This window comes from Sceloporus occidentalis, unplaced genomic scaffold, assembly GCF_023333645.1.
Source record: "Sceloporus occidentalis isolate IW3139 unplaced genomic scaffold, rSceOcc1.0.p SCAF_1, whole genome shotgun sequence".
NCBI classification, from domain to species: domain Eukaryota; kingdom Metazoa; phylum Chordata; class Lepidosauria; order Squamata; family Phrynosomatidae; genus Sceloporus; species Sceloporus occidentalis.
Window position 1 is genome coordinate 181,799,812 of NW_028316981.1, and position 23,679 is coordinate 181,823,490.

The window sequence follows — 23,679 nt, forward strand, 5'->3', positions numbered from 1 at the left end:
TAATTTTACAGTCTCTTTTCTTTTGGGTAACATCCTCAAATTTACTCAATAAAGTAAGAAGCAGGATCTAATAGGATTATTTTTACATCTTTAATTCCTTCCAAATTTTCTTTACAGAAGTATACACCATTTCTACACAGCTACCAAATTCATAATATCAAATACCAGGCCATTTCGTATCACATCTCCAGTGTTTTCCTTGTCCCACCCATTGCATAATAGATAGTGCAATGAAAAGATATTTGCTTGAATAAAGCAGTACAGTGGAAGAGTGGTAAATTTTCAAAAGCAGATTCTACTACGGAGAGTTTTTAAAATATTCAGGCATCCCTACTGATCTATATCAATAAACTAGTTGTGGCAGTTTTCATCTCCACTACTAGCAGGTCTTTTGTAAACTGAATAGCCCATAATTATGTGGACCCTTGATGTGCAATGGATATCTTGTGGATACCAAAATCTGTGGATGCTCAAGTCCCATTATAACCAATGGAAAAAAGGGATTTGAGAACTGTGTGGGCAGTTTGAGAGCTGTTAATGTTTTACTTGCTGGGCACTTTAAATATGTATTGTAAAAATTTGAATGTGTGCTTGCTTTGCAATGATCACCAGGCACCCTTTATTGTGCAGAACTGAATAAAAGGTTGTTGTGCCCTCCATCCTTGTGTGCTTCATTGGCTAAAAGTGCACTGGGCAACGGACCAACTCTTTTCAGGGATATCATAGTAAAATGGTGTTCCCTTATATAAAATGGCAAAATCAAGGTTTGCTTTGAGGGTGTGTGTGGAATAGTTGACTTCATGACCCCTTCCAATTTTGGTGCTTTGATCCCATCCCTCAATCCATGACTCCATTAAATCACTGGTCGTGTAGTACCTTTGGTACACTCTTCTATGAAATTGGTGGGATTCTGGGTTGCTGTTGTTATTTCCAGCTATTCTATGTACACTCCTCCTGTATTGCATGTTACTCCCTACCTCCTACACAGATTAGCAGGTGTGTGTGCTCTGTAGCATGTGATGATATTTAAATGGTGGTAAAGCATTGCAATAGACATAGGGATTTCCACTTGTGTAGGATTTTCAGTTCAACCTAAACATGGTAGCCACGCAGTGATATAGTGCCTATGTGCCCCTGAACACTCATGTTCTCTCTCTCTCTCTCTCTCTCTCTCTCTTGTTCTTTCTGCCTCTCCCCACAGTTCTTTTCCATCTTTGCATTTGCAACATGTGGCAGCTACACTGGAGAATTTTGCCTGAGTGTCGAATGCCCCAACAAGAATGAAAGTGATCTCAGTATAGAGGTGGAGTTTTCATATCCCTTCCGGTGAGTTGGGCCCACAAGTCCATTAAGGGAAGTAAGCCAAGAAACTATGGTGGGCAGAGGGTGTCCAGTGTTGTTTCAGACAGTTTCTGGACAAAGAGAAGGAATAATCACCTCCAAAAAGACCAAGCAGTAAGCTGCACAAAGAGGGGCAGAAACTGTTGCTATAGAAGGCATGGGTTATTATTGCTGTTATTTGTCATTAAGACAACTTTGACTTATGGTAACCCTATGAATGGGACACCTCCAAGATCCCAGGTCATCAACTACTTTACTCAGCTCTTGCAGACTCAGGGCTGTGGCTTCCTTGACCAAATCAATCCACCTATATATAACCAAAGCTGCTGAAAAGCAAGATCAGATGTCTTGGGATCACAGTGAATGGCTCTTTTAAGTTGATGTATGCATTATCATATATATATATATATATATATATATATATATATATATATATATATCTGATTTAGAAATATTTCATGCACACATGCTAATATAGTCACTTTTAATCAATAGATTAATAGATTGGCTAAGATTAATATAAATCATCTCTTAAGATGTATTTTATTAGGTTGAGTATATACACTCAGGGCCATTACTTTCTGATTTTTTAAAAATATATGCTCAAAACTGCTCTTAAGAAAGATGAGATGTTTTGGGATTACAGTGGATTATGCACAATGGATTGGTTTGTTTAGAACACATGGCAAGGCCAAGCATTTGCTGAGATTCCACATACTTGCTGTGTGCAGAAGAATGTGATATTGGACAGTTAAAATTCCACTGATTGTGAATCAAGGTTTCTATTTTTTAAAACAGAAAAAAAAACATATTTAACCTTGTGTGTAATTCCTGGGAATTTCTGGACAAGACTCCCAACAGCCCAGAGACAAGTTTTCATGCTCAGCCAGCATCACTCTTTCCCTTGGGGTTAGTAGAACATCACTAAATTAGGCAAAAAAAATTTTTTTTGCACATTTGCTCAGTTTACAGTTTTAAAAGATCCCCACCATTTTAGGCAAGAGTCATTAATCTGGTTTAGATCTTCTTTCAAAAAGAGCCAGCAAGAGGTCAAGAAAGCCTGTTAATTAAGGTGTGGAGGTAATCGCTCTGAGTTTACAAGACCTGAGCAGGCTTGCTAATGACAGGTTCGCTTGGAGGCCTGTCATTCATAAGGTCACCATAAGCTGAAGCTGACTGATGGCATATTACCACAACAAGAAGATAATAGCCACTCACTGTTGTGTCTCCTCAGGACATGGCACTGAAGGGTGGAATATGGAAATTCTAGTTAATTATTGTGACTAAGAGCTTTTGACGCTATGATCTAGGCTCCTCCGTGGGCTTACCTGTTGCTGTGGCACCAGTCTTGATAGAAGAATGACCTGTTTGCATGAAGATGTGCTGTTTCTTTGTCCGTTCTCAATTTAATTAGCCATACATTTCACTGGCTGATCCTAGCTTTTAATGTAATAAGGAAGGATGAAACATCTCTCTGAGTAACTTGCATAAGCCTCCCATCCTGTCTTCTGATAGTTATATACGGAAAGGTTGCAAAATATTCTCAAGAGTGCATATAGCTATGATATCATAAGCACCCCTTCCTCTATGGCCACCTGTCTTAATTTTTCTGTCTTTCTTCTTCCTACTTCCAGGCTCCACCAGGTGTACTTTGATGCTCCAGCTTGTAAAGGGACTGAACAGGAGAAGGTTTTCTTGATTGGAGACTATTCGTCTTCGGCCGAATTTTTCGTCACCATCGCAGTCTTTGCCTTCCTGTACTCCCTAGCTGCCATTGTTGTCTACATCTTCATGCAGGACAAGTACAGGGAGAACAACAAGGGCCCCATGATTGTGAGTGCCTGATGCAAAATATGCACGACTAGATGCAAAGTGTCAATCAATCATTTATTAATGCTTAGACCAAATGCCATTTGCGTACAAAGTGTTAAAATACAATACAACATGTAGGAAGAGCATAATAAAAGTACAACGTAAAATAAATTACACAAACCTTGCATGCAAAAGATGTAAAATGCAATTTGGTTAAAATATGGACAATAAAACTATAATTAAATGAGAGCATCCCCAGAGCAACCAACATCAATATTGGCAATATCTCTTGCCCAAATTTTCATTGCTTTCAGGGCAAAAGAGAAACCTTGGGTTTTTTTAAATTAAATTTATTAAAATACAGTATCCTCTTGATAATATAAAGAAAATATTACATCTGTTTTCCAACATCAGATACTCAGTAGCATTGCATGGGCTTAAGCAGTGGGTAGGGAAAAAAGCAAATGATTTTTTTATGCCTACTGCCTGGGCGGGTTGATCTTTTACCTGTGTTTTCTACCTCTGTTAAGTTGTACAAAATCTTGTGAGTTACCATAGAGTCAATATCAGGCAGTAAATAAAACATCTTTTCTGAATCAGTCTTAGAATCTAAACAAGGCAGAATAGATCTCAGAAATTTGGCTCTAGGTTCAGAATATAATGAACAAAAAAAAAAAAAAAACCCTAACCAGGCAGATCCTCAATTTCTGCTTACTTTTGTCATTTTGACCACACTCTGATGTTGCTTGACCACACACATCCCATTTTCATCTGTGAGACATTGGGGGGTATGGAAGTCTGTTGCTAGTGCTGCCTCTACCATTCGGCAGACAGCCATCACCAGTGGCAATCCTCGGGCGCCATGAAAGGGCAGCAAACATTTTGAAATGGTAAATTAAATGCTATATTTTTAGCAGGTGCAGAAGGGAAGACAATGATTTGGAGTTCAGTGAAACCTCTCATGTTGGCCTTGGGTGTTAAAACCATAAACATCTGAAATTAATGGAGAAAGCAAGAGAAACAGTGACAGGGATGCTTTGGTCTATGAGCCAAATTTGGCCCATTGGGCACAACCATTCAGTCTGTGGGATGCCCAGACATGGCCCCTCCATTTTTAAAAGGGGAGGAAGAGGAAGAACAGCTTATCCACAGACTTGAGGTTTCATTTTGCTCTTTTTTCACTTTTCTGAGAAGGCAAGGGATGTGTGAAACAGCTGAGCATTCGTCTGAAGCCAAGTCCTTGTTGTTTTGCCTTTGACCTGCCCATTTCTTTCCTCATTCCTGTTCTAGAGCAACCATTTTCAGAGAAGTGGTGCCTGGTCTGGTGTCAATCCTTGAGCCATTGTCCATAGAGTTTCCAGAAAAGAACCAAAAAAGGTGTATCAATAGGCACAAATGTGATACCAGTCCCTGGCCCATTGCCGAAAAAATAATAGTACCATCTTACAGCGCTTCATAAATAAAGATTAATAATAATTAATAATAATACCTCCTCAGATAGTCTGAGAAGCACTGTTCTAGATTATGTTGGATTAGGTAACTGCAGGAATAGGTCACCGTTTGCCTAATTATCCTGAATGCACCAGATCCTGTCTGATCATGGAAACTAAGCAAGGTCAGCCTTGGTTAGTACTTGGATGGGAGAGTGCCCAGGAATACCAGGTGCTGCAGGTTATACCTCAGAGGAAGGAACTGGCAAAACCAATTCTGAGTATTCCTTGCCGAAAGAAAACCCTACAAAATTCATGGGGTCGCAATAATTTGACAGGTCATTTGATGGCACATGTGCACACACATGCACACACACACAAAGGTAACTGTGGCAAGTCTGGAGGCCAGTGTTCTGTCTCTGGGCCCTTTGGGAGCTGCATAGCCTGCCAGCAATGCCATTTAAGTAATAATTTATAATAATAATAATAATAATAATAATAAATTATAATAAATTATTTATATTTTCCCTCCTCTCCCTGGGGATCAAGGCAGCAGAGATAAAATACAATAAAACAATAATAACTAAATTAAATCCCCTAACCTTCCCCATCATAAATTAATAAAATTCACAATTAAAATTCTGATCAGTTACAATCAGATGAAGTGGAACATCTAAGACGGATGGGAGATCCATCATAGGGATCAAGGTGGGGAGGTGGAAGACGGAAGAGATCCATCTTGACTGCCTTCTTAAAAGCATCTAAGGTCGTTCCATAGTTTTGGGGTGGCCAGTGAAATTTGGTGAGGAAAGGAAAAAAAATCATTGTATATAGTCCCCACCTTGTAACCACTGGCATCACTAGGGTTGGCATCACTCGGTGTGGTAACCCATGGTGCCACCCCACTCATTGACCTCCTCCCATACCACACCATATAAAATCCTTAGCAATGTTTTTTGTACTAATGTTACTCATAAACCATAATTCCCATGTATCACTGGATCTAATGACCATACTTGTGACATAAATGACTAAGAAAATTTAAATTATTCTTTTAAATTACAATATCGTACGCATAGCCTAAATGCATTTACATAGACATCATTTCATGTGGTTATAGTGAAAATTTGGTAAAATGTGATATTTTAAAAGAAAATTTAAAAAAAAATTAAAAAATTGAAATTTAATAGGCCTTTCCTTTCTCCTTCCGTTGAGCCTCATCCCACTCACACTATCTCTCCAGCATTTTAATGGGACCCAGGTGAATACCACAGCCCATATCTGCCCAAAAGCAAATGTTTGGGGAACAGTGGTGTCACACACCCCATAGGGTGTCACTTGGTGTGATCCGCACCCTCTGCATACCCCTAGTGGCACCATGTCCTACATTTCAACTTTCTGTCCAGGAAGAATGCCAAATCATCCTCCATTCTGAGCACCACTAAGAAGTGGATTGAATAACACCTTGTTTGGTGTTCCCCTTCAAGAAATTCATTTATTTGGCAGTTTGACCTCACTGGTGCTTTAGACTGCTACGTCTTTAACTCTCGTTTCCTCCATTGTAGGATTTTGTGGTGACAGCTGTTTTCACCTTCATGTGGTTGGTGAGCTCCTGTGCTTGGGCCAAGGGGCTTTCAGATGTCAAGGAGGCCACTGACCCCGACAATGTGATTAAGAGTGTGACCGCCTGTGAAGAATCAAGCGTGAAGTGCAAGGAGATACGGGAGCCCATCACCTCTGGCCTCAACACCTCTGTGGTTAGTCTTCCAACATCCTATAATGAGTTATTACGGAGGCATACATGTGGCTATGTTAAGGTTGCCAGGTGAAATAATGGACAGTGCTCCTATACCTTGAATGGGATTGTAAAGGAGGGAATTACAGCTTGTGTTGCTTATACAGTCAGCCCTCCTTATCCACAGATTTTTTTATCAATGGATTCAAGCTTCCACGGCTTGAAAATACTTTTAAAATAAACAAATCCCCATAGGCAAACCTTGATTTTGCCCTTTTATATAAGGGACACCATTTTACTGTACCATTACATTTAATGGGACTTGAGTATCCACGGATTTTGGTATCCACAGGGGATCCTGGAACCAAACCCCAGCAAATACCAAGGGCCCACTGTATAACAAGCAGTCCCTGCTGAAATCCCCTGTTCTACACAATAGTTATGTAAATGGAGAGGAACCCTGTCCCTTATGTCACTGGAAACTCTGGTGTGTCTAAGTATTTGTACAATCGAAGTGTATGTTTTGTACACATTTGTATTTTGTATTTTTGAACATTGTGATCCTATAGATCAGGGGTTCCCAACCCAGGGGATGTGAGATGGAATTTCAGGGGGTGCGACAAAGCATGGCTTGTTTCCTTAAGTGACAAGTCACAAATCATCACCCAATTGTTTACGAATAGATTCAAATCTATTTGCCCTGTTCAGATTCTCATTTTATGCATTGAGCTAAAAGATTATTTTTAAACTTCAATTTGCTCACTCACAGCTTTGCATGTGGTTCCATTTGTGGTTCCAAAATTAGAAAATAGACTTGTTCGTCTACAAATGTGATATTACTTTTGTAGAGGGTGCAGACACATTAATCAAACATTTTCTAGGGGTGTGGGACATAGAAAAGGTTCGGAGCTACTGATATAGATCTAGCCGTGTGCTTTTTCATGGGGTGGAGATTGTTGTACATGTCTGCTTTTTGCATTTGGGGTGTGTTGTTTTTAATCCTGAATTTCTTAGGAATACAGATCAGTCTTATGTTTACTGTATTCAGCATGGCTTCTATTCTTTATTTTGTCAGAAGGTCACAAGCTGTTTTTGTTTTGATTGTGTCGCTATGGAACAAAATAAAAAAGAGCATTACAACAACATCCCTTTCTTCTACAAGTGGCACATTTCCACCACTTTTTTTAAAGCTGTTTTGCTATTAATTATTTAACTGTGGAGGCAATGTACAAGTGCCAACATAGGCCATTACACCAGAGTTTGCACCACTCTCTTTTGTGTTGGTATTTTTGTTCTTGCTTTGCTTTCATATGTATACATCTCTTGCTATGTCAGGGTATAAATGTGACTCAACTAGTGCACATGCCTGCAGTGATCTGTAGATATAAGTGCTTGCTGATCTGTAATTAATTGATAAGTGGTTTCAGGGGAAATCCTTTATTAACAGATTCACACTATCTCACTGTCCAGTTCTGCTGGTTTTTTTTATCAGTTCTGTTTACTATTGTCCACATCCTGAGATTCCAGTTTTGGATCTGACCCACAGTCCTTTTGGGCCTGGATGCCACTTTGCTCATGCTTTTCAATATTTTTTGTGTGAGTGGGGAAGCCCAGAAGTATTGTGCTTAGGCTCTTCTTTCTGTTCCCATCTTTTCCATCTCTGTGAGAGCAATATGGCCAGATATTCTAAAAATAGATTCATTTATATACCGCTTCATATTAAACTAACAGTGTCTAAGCGGTTTACAACTGTAAGCAAATTCTACTGTCTGGAGTCATATATTTTTCTAAAACTACATTAAAAACAACTATATTGAGGCATCTCACAATGTCACACAATCCAATTCTATTCAATTTAATACCCAACCAAACACACATAAAGAAATTCTACAAGGCTGGAGAACCTCCATCCCACAAACAAGATGCTACCCTAGGACTTCTCTCTCCAGCCTAAAGCAATTCTCGATTCTCCCCATTGACACTGATAAATTAAGTCTTTAAAAAACAAAAAACAAAATGGGGGCTCATGCACACTACAGGGGGAAAAAAACCCAACCTTAATTGGATGCATTCGAAATTCATGTGAACAACACAGATTCAACCCACATTCTACCACGATTATTTACACTACCTGAATAAACCCAAGTGTATCCAAAAAAAGCTTCCACTGCTCCCCCTGGGACCCAGCAGCAGCTGGTGGCTCTGATATCAGTAGCGTGGTTTATGCTTATCTTTAAAAGAACTATCCAAAGTGCTGATCTCTATCTACAAAACATCTTCAGCACTACAGATGGTGCCTCGAACATTCAGATTAAAACCCAGAGCAGATTCACTGCACCATGGATGGGGGAGCAGTCAGCGGCCACTAAAGTGGTCTTTGATTTAAACCTTAATGCTGTGTGGTTCAGAGCAAGGGAGATAGCTGTGGAGGGAAGAGTAGAGAAAACAGCTCTGGCCTTGTTCACTTTTGACACTGGCTTCATCCAAATCTGGTTCTAACCCCACCCACTTACATCCAAAATCCACAAAACAGTTATACCTTTATGAAGCCAATCAAAATGCACAATATACATGTTGCAAGCTTTCAAAGCTCCACTGGCTTCTTCATCAGGCAAAGGTGTTTAAAATCATCATAGAGGAGAAAGAAAGAAAAACTGATGATATTAAGTCATAGCCCTGCATTTGGTCAAGATGTTGTGGTTGTTGTCCTCAGTTTAGATGGTAATGGAAGGATGGTTGCCCATGAGAAAATGTAGCCAAAAAAGCCTTAAAAGTAGCTTGAAAGGGCTCCTCTCCCCCATTTGCTACACTATGTAAGGATTGCAGTGCTGTAATGACTTGTGTTTATGCTAATATCCCCAGCAGCAGTCATGTTAGGGCAAATGCAGAGACAGGATTGCTCTCCAATAAGAATAAGCTAGTGAGTCCCAACCTTTAGTCCTCCAGATGTTTTGGGCTTCAACTCCCATATTTCCTTAATTTTGGCCAAGTTGACTGGGGCTTTCGGGGTCTGAAATCCAAAACAAAGGTTGGGAATCATAGGAATAAGGAATGATTTGCTGGCTGTATAAATCAGCAATCAAAGACCAAACACCACTGGCAGAGGCTTTTTCATAGACTTGAACATAGTTTCCAGTGACAATACGGTCAGCTCTCTGTATCCATGGATTTAAGTATCCACGGCTTGAAAACATTAAAAAGCTATATAAATTCCCAAAAGCAACCCTTGATTTTTCCCATTTTATATAAGGGACCCCATTGTACTATGCCATTGCACACAATTCTGTCCTCCCGCATGTTGCCAATGTGCCTCACAGAATTAACCAACTGAAGTGGCTGCCTCACTTTGCATAATGTCAGGGCTGGCCCTGGGGAGAAAGGTAGTACTTGGCTGCTGCCCCTTAACTGGTAACTAAGCATTGTTGTGTAAGGTCCCATGTCCTATCAGAAAGTATCAAGACTGGAACTCAGAAAAATTACTTTCTTGTACAGTAACTCCCAGAATCCCTCAACTACCATGGCCATTTGGCATGATGGGTGAGGTTTCTAACAACTGTTGTCTAAAAATGTAACTTCCCAAGCTCTGGTCAAGAGGTGATACTTGATTCTTTGCATTCTACGAAGAATATGCTTCCCCATCCCTTGGTGCTTTGTCTGAGGGCCAATTTATATTGGCTAATTTAAAGGAAACGTGAATCTCCAGACTGCTGATGAGGCATCCTAGGCCTGTCACTTGTCCAACTATTAGTCACAGAGGTATTGTCTGATGGATATATTTATATAACTCAGACTTTTAGTTTCCAGCAGAATAGAGAAGACTGTGAAGGCCTTTCAGATTAGCTTTTTTGTATCTGCAACTGTTGCTGGGAGACCTACCACCAAGGGTAGCAGAATTGCTGAACTCCCTTAGATGATCTGTCTGTTACTAACCACTGGCTGCAATGCTTAGTCATTTGAACAAGTGGTATTTCAAACTCTCTTGCAGCCAGGAAACTATTGGGTTCCCATTAGAAGCTTGTCTGGTCCTTTCCAGTTAGTTGATCAATAATACAGGACAAAGTTCTCCAACAGAGTGTGTTTGCTCATCACAAAATGTGTCCCCATCCTCTTGCAAATGGGCACCATAAGATGAGAGGGAACATTTTGTTACCTGAGATGGAACAGCAAATGGTTCCTCACTACCACTCAAAGCTATTTTTTGTTTGTTTTCTAATATTGTCTGTCACTTCAAGAAAGACTGAAGACTGAAGACTGGCTAGTAAATGTTTTAAACCAAGGGCCCTTTCACACTACCCAATTATAGCACTATGGTTCCCCTTTAATTACCAGTGTTGCATCCTACAGAATCCTGGGATTGGTAAAATAAATAATAATAATAAAAACTTTATTTATATACCGCCCTTCGAAACATCAGGGCAGTTCATAATAATAATAATAATAATAATAATAATAATAATAATAATATACAAAGATACAGATTAAAACAATACAGTTAAAAACAGTAACACAATAAAAGAACTTGTGCCAAATCACAAATTACTAACGAGGGGGGGGGGAGAGGAGGCTCTCAGGGCAAAAAATCAGGGGTAAGCCTGCTTGAAGAAGAACGTTTTCAGCCCCTTCTTAAATTGGGCCAGGGAGGTTGCTGAATGGAGCTCGATGGGCTGCGAGTTCCAGAGGGTAGGGGCCGAGGTGGAAAAGGCCCTTCTAGTGGTATTAACCAATCTAGCCTCCGTAGTTTGGTCAGAAGGACTAGTTTTGAATCTGGATCCTCCAGGTCCCAAGACAACATTTTAAAATACACTTGTCCCTTCATATCCACAGGGGGTCCGTTCCAGACCTCCCACAGTTAACAAAAAATGTGGTACCTCCAGTCCCATTGTTTCCTATGGAAGTGTAACATGCATGCAGTCACTGGCGCAGCCACGTGTATGTGCCTCCATTATAAACAACAGGGCTTGCTGTCTGTGGAAGCTCAAATCTGAAGATGGCAAGACCGCAAATTTTAAAAAAAGGCCACTGTACTGTAGTAGAATCGCTAGGGTTGCTGTAAATTATACTGGTAGAATTCAAAAATATAGCCATGTTAGTCTGTAGAATCAGTATGTAGAGAGATCTTGTAGCACCTTTGAGACTAACTAAAATAAGCCAACTTATTTATTTCAGTTAGTCTCAAAGGTGCTACAAGATCTCTCTACATACATACTATAACTTATGCTGCCACCCCTAGGCTCAGAGCCTTCAGATCACTGGCTCTTCTGGAGTAAATTGGGACACTATGGAGTAGAAAGATTCTGGTTTACTTACTACCAGTGGCTAGTAGACTGGGGAACTCAAAGGAACTGTCCATGTCTCAGGATGTTTGAGTCTACCAGCCTTATTTGCAAGTACTAAGGGGTCCGGGCACCATGCAGTGATAGTAGAGACCTCCAGGAGTTCACAGTGGAATGACAACTACATCCCAGCCAGTCTTCCTGATGCCTCTGGGCAGGTAGACTGGGTTCTTCCCAAGACCTTCAGTCTCCAGGAGTCTTGGTCTATCTATGGAGAGGTGCAGCAGTACACTCCACACTGTTTCAGGCAGATGGAAGACCTAGGCCCGAAACGCATAGGCCAAAAGAAGCAGTTTCTGTTGCTTTGGAGGCATTCAGATGATACCTTTGAACCGGATCAAAAAGGAGCCGATTAAATTCAGCTTCTAAGGCGGGCAGCTTGCGACCATGGTGGCAGCCTGCTTTGGAAGCAGGCCATCTACTTCATCCCCTAGTCCGCTATTTATTACACTACCCTTTATTTTAGTGGCCCCAGGACACATTTTCTGGGACTTGTTGACTGATCATTCTAAATCCATCACACTTAAGATTGCCACCTTTGCAGTGGCAACGTAAAAGATCCACTGCAATTCCTTGAAGACAGCAGCAGTGGACGGCAAAGGGGATCAGTTGTTGTAGCTATCATTATTATTGTTGGTTGACTATTTTATCCAGTAAACTTTTTTAAAAGCTTTTCTCAGCCTGTGTCTAATGCAATTATAATTTTGTCACCAGCATCCAACCTGTATTTGTTGTACTAGATCAGGGGTTCCTAGCCTGTGCTCTGAGGAGCACTTAGGGCTCTGCGTGCCCTTCCCAGGTGCTCTGTAGCCACTCCAGGAAAATGAAACAAATAAAAATTGAATGAAATTAAAGAATGAGACTATATTTTTATATATACACCTAAACACCACTAACTTGTAAGACATAGGGTAGGCCTCTTAGGGGCTCTGCCATAGAAATAAAGGCTCCGCAAGTCAAAAAGGTTGAGAACCCCTGTACTAGATACATGATTTTGTCAGAAAGTTTTGTAATGGATGTTGTCCCACAGACAAATAAAAAATTATCTACTTCACTCCACACCCGAAGGCAGACACCCCCCTCTGAGGTGTCACCCAGTGCAGTCTCCACCCTGCTAGAAGCACCCCTGAACCTCTACACCATACTGTAGTGAGAAAGCTCCTTGGATGCTTCCAGATGTTACATTTTCCTTGTCTCATTCACTAAAGTCAGTGGGGAGTGGTGGAGAATTCCAGACACTCTAGGCCAGTGATGGCGAACTTGTGGCATGTGTGCCAGAGGTGGCACTCAGAGCCCTCTCTGTGGGCACATATGCCATCGCCCCAGCACAGAGTTTGCCAGGGTTTGTTATTAGAAAGCCAGAGGGACATGGCACTTTGCAATAAATAAGTGGGATTTGGGTTGAAATTTGGGCAGTCTAAAAGGTTCACCATCACTGCCCTAGGTTTCCATTTGTAGCTCACCTGTATTTTCCCAATGCTTCCAAGTTCATTTTCCATATCTCCACTTGACATCCCTCCTAGAGTTCAGTGTGAGCAAAAAAGGCAGAAGGGTGCAACTCCATCCTCCCCCTTTGACCCCATCAGCAATACACAGGAGCAGTCAGTAACAGATCTAAGACACCAGTCTCCTTTCTTGCAAATAGCCCATAGGGACACAAGGTGGAAAGCCCCACCACTCTCATGAACATTGTCATCACAACCATTCCTGCTGCTTTGAGATTTGCATTATCTTAACGATTTTCTCCTCCCAGCAAGATAGAATGGCTCCAGATGGAGAAAAGACCCCATGCCCTTTTACTTACCGTATATACTCAACTATAAGTTGACCTCATGTATAAGTCAAGGGCATGCTTGGGGGCCAAAATTATGGATTTTTATATGACCCATGGATAAGTAGAGAGTAAAACCTGGGGGCATGTAATAAAGGATCTAAAGGATGAATCCAAGGAAAACAATGCCAGAGATCTTACAAAATTCTAGCAGGCACAACTATTTGTGGTCATACTAAAGGCTGAATGGATGCGAGAGTAGAGGGGGGTCAGTTCTTCCAGGACAGATTACAATCTTGCCTTTCACCAGAAGATGGCTCCTTTTTAAATAAAAGTTTAAAAGTACAGTACTTGCCTGTGGATAAATCAACACAGGTTCAGTTTTTGACTAAAATGTCTAGACTTATCCATGAGTATATATAGTAATTGTCCTTTTTCTACCTTGCCTTTTTGTCTCCCTCCACCCTCCAGGTCTTTGGCTTCCTGAACTTGGTGCTTTGGTTGGGGAACATGTGGTTCGTGTTTAAAGAGACCGGTTGGAGTGCACCCTTCATGAAGTACCCACCTGCCCAGGAGAAGCCACCGGCACCTGAGGCCTATGGTGATTCCTACAACCAAGCCCCAGGCTATGGACAGCAAGACACGTATGGGCAGCAGGGTGGCTACCAACCTGACTACAGCCAGCAGGGCTATGGCCAGCAGGGAGAATATGGCCAGCAAGGTGGCTATGTCCAAGGCGGGCCCACTTCCTTTGCAAACCAGATGTAGGCGGGTGAGTAATAAAGACAAAAGCTGGTTAGGTTTGGGTGGGATACAGTGGGGTGTGATAGGATTGGATGGGATGTGCCTGTGGTTCTACTCCCAGCTAGGAAGATGAAGGTCTTCAATCTATCTTTACACACTTCACACGAAATGCATTAAAATTGTGTACATGAGGAACTGAGTTCTGCAATGCAAACATTAAGCAAATGTAGCTTGTATGTATAATTTATATTACAGGTTGAGTTTTCCTTATCAGAAATGCTTGGGACCAGAAGTGTTTTGGATTTCAGAGTTTTGGGGATTTTGGAATATTTACATATACATAAAGCAATATCTTGGATATGGGACCCAAGTCTAAACATGAAATTCACTTCTGCTTTGTATACACCTTATACACATAGGCTAAAGTTAATTTTATACCCAATATTTTTAATAGCTTTGTGCATGAAACAAAGTTTATGGACATTGAACCATCAGAAAGTAAAGGAGTTACCTTTTTAGCCATCCATGTGGGGAAAAAATGGATTTTGGAATATTTCAAATTCTGGAAATCTGGATAAGGGAGACTCAAACTGTATTTTGCACAGTTTATTCAGGTTCTTCTGGTGATGGGGACAGAGCAAGGCATTAACCACTAGAGACTGTATTCCATTCCTAAAGCCCTCTGGTTTCTCAAGCCCAAATTCTGGGTATTACTTAACTCGGAGTAACTGTGTGTTATGCTGGTGCAAGCCCTTCCTTGAATGGGTTGTAGTAGTACTATGGGGAAAGCCTGACGGGGTAGTTTTCACTCCCACTTTCACCCCCACATCTTGTCACATCGCCTATGGTCTGATTACCTTTGGCAATTTGCTGCTGGCTACAGATCTTCTCTTTTTCTTCCAACATAGTTACACACCACCAGTAGCCAGTAGCATCTTGTCCTAAGATTTCAGAAGGTCCCAATCACAAAGGCAGGTTTCTAGCTCCAATGGATTCTCAGAAAGCAAGGTTCTCCTTCCAGTGTAGTAGTAGTAGTAGTAGTAGTAGTAATAGTAATGTATCGTTTGTTTGTTTCACCTTTTCCCCAGATTGGGACGCAAACTGGTTTACAATTATTTTTAAAAACTGTTAAAAATCCACAAGATCCACGTTAAAACCACAATTAAATAGCCAAAAAAGATTAAAACCAGCTTAAAACATATATCATTAAACTCTTTGAGGTTTCTTGGTGTTTATGGGATTCTTCAGTGAATAGATCAGGGTAGGGGATTTGTGGTGGTACCAAGGCTGGACTGAAGTTCGTGTCATTCTTCACTACTGGCCAAAAGCTGCAGATCTTTAAAACAGATGACGACGACGACGATGATCGTGATCATAATTTCTATCCTGCCTTTTCCCTAGATTGGGACTCAAATTGGCCTACAATTATTTTTTAAAAACTGTTAAAAATCCACAAGATACAAAAGTGAAAGCACAATGAAACAATAAAAATGAAAACCAGGTTAAAACATACATAATTAAAACACATACAAACCAGCATAGCAATTAGCAATATCCAGTGCATTCTGTAAGATGGGCCTTATATAGTAATCACTCCTCAAATGCCTGTCAGAATAAAAAAGTTTTTACTTGTCTGTAAAAAGATAGCAGAGAGGGTGTTAGTCTAACTTCTCCAGGAAGAGTGTACCAGAGGCTAGGGGCAACCACTGAGAAGGCCTTCTCCCATGTTCTCACCAGATGTACTTGTGAGGATGGGGGCACAGAGAGAAGGGCCTCCCCAGAAATGAACCATAGCTGGTAGAACATTGTCAGAATGGCATGGCCCCATACATAGGCTGATCGGAATCAATGCTGCTGGGGAACGCTATAGCTAGGTAAGAAACAGGGGAAATCATCAGGGCCCTTTCATGCTACAGTTGTAGTACTGTGATTAACTGCTATGTCCACATCCTATGGAGATCTGGGATTTGCAGTTTAGGAGAGGAGCATTTAGGGTTCCCAGCCAGAGAGCTGTGGTGCCTCAGGAAAATATGAGCCCCAGGATTCCACAGATGGAGCCATGACAGTTAAAGTGGAATCATAGCACTGTAATGAAAGGTAACCCTAAATACAGCTGGTAGATGTGGCCATTGCAGCCTTTTAAGATTGTAGGTCCCTCTACTTGTCCCACCCACAGACACTCACAGTAAGAGCAAACTCTTACAGATAGGGACTGTGCAGGGAGGAGTGAAGCATAGCTGAAGGCTATGCTTGTGCTTTTTAAAAATAAATATGTAGATTGACTGTAATGCTCACCAAGAGGAAGCGGTGGGGAACAGAAGGTTAGCAAAGTGCTGAGGCAGCTGGAAAACCTTTGCTGGAGAGCAATACTTTTTCTGTTCTAGTTCTGTCTCTGTTCCATGTCCTGTCAGCTCTCCCCCTTTGTCCCCCTCCTTTTGTTCCTTGACAACATTGCACACCTCTGTGGTAAAAGGTTGTCCTGGTTGTGGTGCAGCAGAATTGATTCGTGCCCTCAAGTGCCAATATTCTGAGTCAATTTTCAATAGTGGCATGACACTACAATATATGGCATTGTACTAGCACAGCTGTCCTGATGCCTGATCTTGCACATTTATTTGCTGGCTCAGTGCCCGTATACTCCATCAACCATGGGAGTAACAAAGGGAAGGGAAGGGAATGTCGTTATTAAATAGCTAACGTTACGTTAAACACAGAGAAGGTACCAGGACATCGAACCCACTGGACAGCTATTCTTGCATGCCCACTCTCTCTGACAAATTGCTCTGTGTAACTCAAAAGCTAGTGTGTGCTGACATAGAAGTGTCCAGATGACAACTTTGTGGCATGGGCATTTACTAAGGAAGATAGATATGTTAAGCAATGTATTTATTAGGGAAATTTCAATGAATCTAAATACCCTCGACGCACCAGATCCTGTCTGATCTTGGAAGCTCAGCAGAGTTAACCCTATTTAGTACTTGATAGCAGACCAACAATGAATACCAGATGCTATAGGCTATATTTTGAGAAAGGAACGGGCAAAACTACCTCTGAAGATTCCTTGCCAAAGAAAATGCTATGAAATTCATGGGGTCATCATAAGTCGACAGACAGGTTGAAGCACATGTGCACACAGAGTCACCAGATTGGGAGACAGGCAGGCCTGACCAATGGGTTCACTTCTCCAGTTTGTTCTGCACATAACTCCACAGAAATGAACGGGAGTTTATTTCCAAGCCAGACCCCTCCAGATCAAATCCATGAAGTAAGCAACAAATAAAATAATTTAGATCATCCCAAAGGAAAGAAAGTCAACATAAGTCTGAGGCTGATAGAATGTGACTTGCCCAGGGTCAACCAGTAGGTTTCATGGCTCAGTGGGGATTCAAACCCTGGTTTCCAGAGCTGTAGCCCAACACTCAAACCACTACACCACACTGGCTCCATAATACCCTTCAAACTGAAGCCCTCCATTCTTTTAATTCTCAGTCCCACGACTCCCACCGTTAAACTGCTCTCTTTATTGCTTAAAACTGCCCCAAGGGATTGCTTGGGAAATATTCCTGTCACCTCATTGTGTACTGCAGTGATATAGACCCCATGACACAGTTGTGTCTGTCAGCTGGGTAGAATAACACTCCCACACAGCTGGGCTGCAAGTATCTGGATCTCCCAGAGCGTGACCATGAGCTCTGAAATTAGAACCGCTGGGATAATCACTGCCGGATAATCTGCTTTTCTGGCCTGGGCGGAGCGGGTTGGAATTTGCTAGTCTGTGGCAGGGCCAGCCCTGCTAGGCTTCACTTGTCTGAACAAGGATGTATGCATTTGTAACTGCTTCAGATGGCAAATGCTGGGGGACAGCAGCAATAGCCCCTACCACCATTCCTCCTGAGTCTCTCTCACACACCTATTTAGCCAATTTCTTCTCTTAAATGGCAGAGCACCACACAAATTAGATTATTGCACAGTTTAAATTTCAATTCAAATTCAGGATAGATCCAGATTTTATCACACGTGTTATTGTCCTATATTAGAGTTACTGGAGTGTTTGGGGTATGGTGGAGGCTTTGCTAGTTTTTCCCCCATGTTCCTCTATTTTTTAATTGATCTTAATTTCTTGTAGAGCTTATGATTATTTGGGGTGAGCTGCACTGAACATGTCAGCATTTTTAAAATGTGTTTATTGCTCATACAGGGTTGGGTGCTTGATGCCTAAATAAATAAATATTCAGGTGAGGAAAACAGCAAGGTTATTAAATGCTTGATCTTTTAAACCAAGGTGCCATGGATTGAAATTTAGATCACTCTCCTGCATCCAAAATATATGCTTTGTGACTGAGGCAGGTTGAGTATCCCTTTTTTGGAATTCCGAAATTTTGAAATACTCCAAAATCCCAAAAATGTCCAGATGGGTGGCTGAGATTGTGACACCTTTGTTTCCTGATGGCTCAGTGTACACAAACGTTGTTTCATACACAAAATTATTAAAAATATAATGTATAAAATTACCTTCAGGCTACGTGTATAGTGTTTATATGAAACATGAGTGAATTTCATGTTTAGACTTGAGGCCCATCTCCAAAATAGCTCATTATGTATATGCAAAGGTTCCAAAATCCAAAACACTTCTGGTCCCAAGCATTTTGGATAACGGAGACCTAACCTGTACACAGTTACAGCTCTTTGACTCCATTTTAACTTCCATGGCAACATCCTATGGAATCCTGGGACTTGTACTTTAGTGAGCCACTAGAGGTCTCCGGTACAAAATTCTAAATAGCTCATGAAACTACAAGTCCCAGGATTTCCTAGGATGGAGTCATGGCTGTTAAAACAGGAGAAAAGTGCTGCAATATTGAAGCAAACGAATGATGTTTCAATTTCAGTTAAGCAAACTATAGCAATAGACGGCTGGCTGGAAAGGTCAATCAAAGATGCAGAATTCTTAATCAGAAATGCTTTGAATGCTTTTGAGCAACAGAGCATGTTTTTCTGAACAAATGAGTCACTGCGTCTTTTCTACCTTCTGCTTACAACTGAGAAGTGTGGTCTGCAAACACAGGTTGATTCTCCCTTATCTGAAATGCTTGGAACCAGGAGTGCTTTGGATTTTGGAGTTTTTCAGATTTTGGAATATTTGCATATACATAGTGAGATATCTTGGTGATGGCAACCAGGTCTAAACATGAAATTCATTTATGCTTTGTATAGACGTTATTAAGATAGCCTAAGAGCAGTTTGATACATAACATTTTTATGCATGAAACAAAGTTTGTGTACATTGAGCCATCAGAAAGCAAAAGTGTCACTATCTCAATCACAGGGGTGGATAAATTTGGCCCTCCACACCCACGTATTCATGGATTCAAGTGGCTTGAAAATATTCCAAAAATATATACAATCCAAAAAACAAAGCTTGATTTTATTGTTTTCTATAAGGGACACCATTTCATTATGCCACTGCACTTGAGCATCCATGGATCTTGGTATCCACATGGGGGTTCTGCAGTCAAACCCCAGCAGATACGAAGGGCCTGCTGTAATTCCGAAATCCAGATATGAGAAACTCATCTTGTAATTTGACATGTGCCTCTGGAGGGTGGAAGGGGTGAATAATCTTCTGTTCTTTTGATGTGCAACATTACAGGATGGCAGCACTGTTTTCAGAGTTCATCCTCTCTCTCTCTCTCTCTCTCTCTCTCTCTCTTTTCTTTCTGCAGGTCCCTCACCCCCAGTAAGTGGCGCTGTGAGGAGGAAGCCGCCATCTTGTCCCTGCCCCCCATGTCTCCTTGTGCAGGGGAAAGGGGGGGCTGGTGGGTGCTCACGCTGGGAGGGGGCTGGCGGGGTACCCCCCTCCCAGAATGAATGTAGATGTTCGTGCTGTTTATATATATATATAAATATATATTATATATATATGAGAAACTACAACTAGAGATAGAGACTGCCCCCTCTCCCACTGCCCCATTGCTCATGCCCACACACAAGCACACACACACACATACACTACCCGTCATTTACCCCCACCTTGGGACAGCTCCTTAACCCCCCACTTGTCCTTGAATTCTGCCTTCCCCTAGGGCCTGCCATCCAAGATCCTCACCATGGGCTATACACTCTCCCCTCTGACCCCTACCAATGGCCCTCCTTGTACCTTTTGGATCCCACACCCTCCCACTTGACCGTATGGAAGGCACTGCATGACTCTCATGCCATCATCCCAATACATGGCAAACCCATCTCCATCTCCCCTCTGCATGCCCAGATGAAAGCAAGATGGTCCTAGGGGGAGGGGGGTCTGAGGTTGGAGGTGGGGGGCTCTTTGGATGCTGTCTTGAGGTTCCAAAATCCAGGCAGTTCAGGGTTTCAGCGGGATTGGGGATCAATTCTCTATCTGGCACTTGAATTCATATTCTTTAGACACACTTCTGTTCCAGGCCCGCCCAGCCCCAAAACAATGTAAGGGTCAGGATAGAAGATGGTGTAAATCTAGGGGTGTTACTCTTCCGCTCCCCCAAATTGAAGATTGGGGGTGCCAGTTATTGTTCTGAAGGGGTGCGTGTCTATTTGTTTCTGCAGAAGAGTTTATTCTAGTAGGGAGGGAAAAAGACAAACATTGGGGTGTGGAATTGCTCCTAGTGAGCTCTCTATCTATTATTCAGGGGGCCAGAGCCCCATTTATTGCCCCTAATACCAGCATGTATGCCATGATGATCAGTCCATCTGGGGCCCACAGTTCAGGGGTAGGGTGGGGACTGAGGGGGAGACGCCATCCCTTTCCCCTCATGCTTTCTCTAAACCACCTTCCCCTTTCTTCTGTCACTTTAAGTCTTTCATTTTTATTTTTCTGAGGCTTCACATTCAAAGTATGTAGAGAATCAGAATCAGAATCATAGAGTTGGAAGGGCCCTCAAAAGGAATCTAGTTCAACCTTCTGCTCAATGCAGGATCTCAAGCTAAAGCATCCCTAGCAGGTAGTTGTCCAGTCTCTTTTAGAAGATGTCCATACAAAGAGACCCACCACCTCTCCAGGGAATTGGCTTCACTGCCAAATAGCAAGTACATTTCTAAAACCATTCTCACTGTCAAGAGGTTCCTTCTGATTTTCAGTCTAAATCTACTCTCCTGTAACTTCAGACCATAAGTCCTGGTCCTACCATGGGGGCCATTTTAATAGGAGTTCATTCTGACACCTTGTATCCACCTCATTGTCCTCACAATCGGAGTTGTAAAAGTCAGCACTAGGCATGGAGGAACATCTTGATCCAGTCCGTTTCTGAAAAGGATTCTGCCAAACTGTACAGCTCTATCTATGCTCAGGATGGACAGAATGTGACAACTGAAAAAAAGAAAAGAAAGAAAATCAAAGGACAGAGAAATCAGAACTGACCATTTGTCCATCCACTCATATGGCTTTGAGATTGGGTTTATTTACTTACTTATTTGTTTTTATTGCATTCATTTCTATCCTGCCTTTCTCCCGCTACAGGGACTCAAGGCGGCTAACAACATGTTTAAAAGAACACAAAAGCTTTAAAAAGTATAAATCTAAGGTTTTAAAATACAAGCAATTTATGAAGTTAAAAACATTAAACATTAAAAATATTCAAGTGTATTAAAATACTATATACAAATCTTACAATCCAAATTGTGCAGTATTTAAAAGCCCAACCTTTGTCAATTTGTAAAGCTTGACAAAAGCAAAAATGTTTTCCTTTTCTGCCAGCGGAAGGAGAGCAAAGACGGCGCCACCTTGGCCTCTCTGGGGAGGGAGTCCCAAAGTCTGGGAGCAGCCACAAAGAAGGCCCTCTCCCTTGTTCCCACCAAACAGACCTGAGAAAATGGTGGGACAAAAAGAAGGGCCTCTCTAGAGGATCGAAGAACTCTATTGGGCTCATAAAGGGAGATATGGTCCTTCAGATAACCATATTTGAAATTCTCTGTATTCAGCAATACTTGTGGTGCTGATCTGAGATCACTACCTCTTCTCCCCCTCTGGGTACAACATAGTCTTATGTTGGGAATAGTGAAACTTATTGACTTTGGTCAATACGGATGTGTGAGAATTTACTTTCAGTTGACTTTTTGATAAGAATTTCCCAAAATGTATCAATTACTTCATTTTCCAAGAGAAAACAAGAAAGAGTCATCTAGCTCCTTAAAAGATCGTATAACATGAACATTCATGAAATATTGCCACCTTCAGCAGATTAATGATTTCAGTACATATAGTTTAAACATGATCAGAGATGTGCATACAGATAGTGAAGTCAGAGGGAAATTACATACAGAAAGTATTGGCAGTTGTAGTCATTGTAATTCCTTCATATTTGGGATTGGGAAAGTCTAGAATTCTAGAAAAATCAGTGAAATAGGCTGGTGTATCCATCCCTAGTGTACAATCCTTTAGTTCCTGGTTATCCATAGGTTGGTTCAGATATTCACACACACACCATCTCCACACACCTTTTGCATTTTGAGAGATGTGTGAGGCAATCTTCAGAGATTAAAGACATTACATTTTGGACAACAACTCCCAGAATCCCCCAGCCGGCAGCAAGGGAGTTGCCCAGAAGAAAAATAATGCCCAGGCTCTGGCAAGAACTTGAAGGAAATATCAATGTTAGATCCCCACAGGAGATCTGACCTGAGCTATCATTTGTGGTTCAAAGATGTTGAGGCTCACTGCGGAGGCAAAAATTTGTGCTATCAGCGCCTCCAGAGTTTTCACAAGATTGTAAGCCTGCTGCTGGTAAGACACACATTTGCACATACTCCTAGAGAAGGCCCATAGATAATCTAGGTGGAGGAGGGTGTCTAATCTACCACAAACATGATCCGTAAAAAACAGTGTGAAGTCGCTATTAACACAGATCGGGTGTGACATCTTGTATTAGGTATCAAGGTGTCACCTTTAGCCACAGCTTGGATGAGTTACTTTTTGGAATGCAGTTTCCAGAATCTCCTAGCCAGCATGATACTGGAAGTTATAGCTCAAAAAATAACTTTTCCAGACTGTGCCCTTAGCACATTAGAAACCGGTAGGGTCTGGGTTTGCTTCTTAAGTAAATGTGCTGAGGATGAAAATAATGTTAACATCTCTTTCTCTTCCCACTCCTTCCCATGTCTAATTCATTTTTAAATGCTCCATCCTTTTACCATTTCTCCCCCTGCTTCTCCCCATATCACTTTCTTTTTCACATTTTTATTAGCTCTCTTTAGCTTCCCACTCACCTATCCTTTTCTCTGGCCCTTCCCAAAATTCCTGCTCCTCTACTCTCAATCTATAACCTGTGGCCTCCAAAGAGACCGGTTTTTAATCCCAGCCAAAGCTTCCCCCCAGCCCTCTCCCTCACATCTGCCCCACAGCCCTTCCCCATCTACCCCAGTGGCACTCTGACTATATATTACTCAGTGTCTGTGTATCTGATCGTGCCGTAATTGTGCGTTTCGGTTTGTCCGGCTCTTTGCCCCGGTCGATATCGTGTGATTTTTTCTTCCATCTTTAAA

General features: G+C 41.6%; 1 protein-coding gene across 1 annotated transcript in view; it reads left to right on the forward strand.

Moving 5' to 3' along the window:
* LOC149322956 (synaptophysin-like) overlaps positions 1-23,679 on the forward strand; it is a 46,882-nt gene extending 23,203 nt beyond the window's left edge. Inside the window, exons 3-7 of the mRNA XM_089485379.1 lie at positions 1,202-1,326; positions 2,976-3,174; positions 6,149-6,340; positions 13,894-14,194; positions 19,890-23,679. Of these exons, the coding sequence (XP_089341505.1) occupies positions 1,202-1,326; positions 2,976-3,174; positions 6,149-6,340; positions 13,894-14,190 (813 nt within the window). The 3' untranslated portion in view covers positions 14,191-14,194; positions 19,890-23,679. The remainder of the gene's footprint in view (positions 1-1,201; positions 1,327-2,975; positions 3,175-6,148; positions 6,341-13,893; positions 14,195-19,889) is intronic.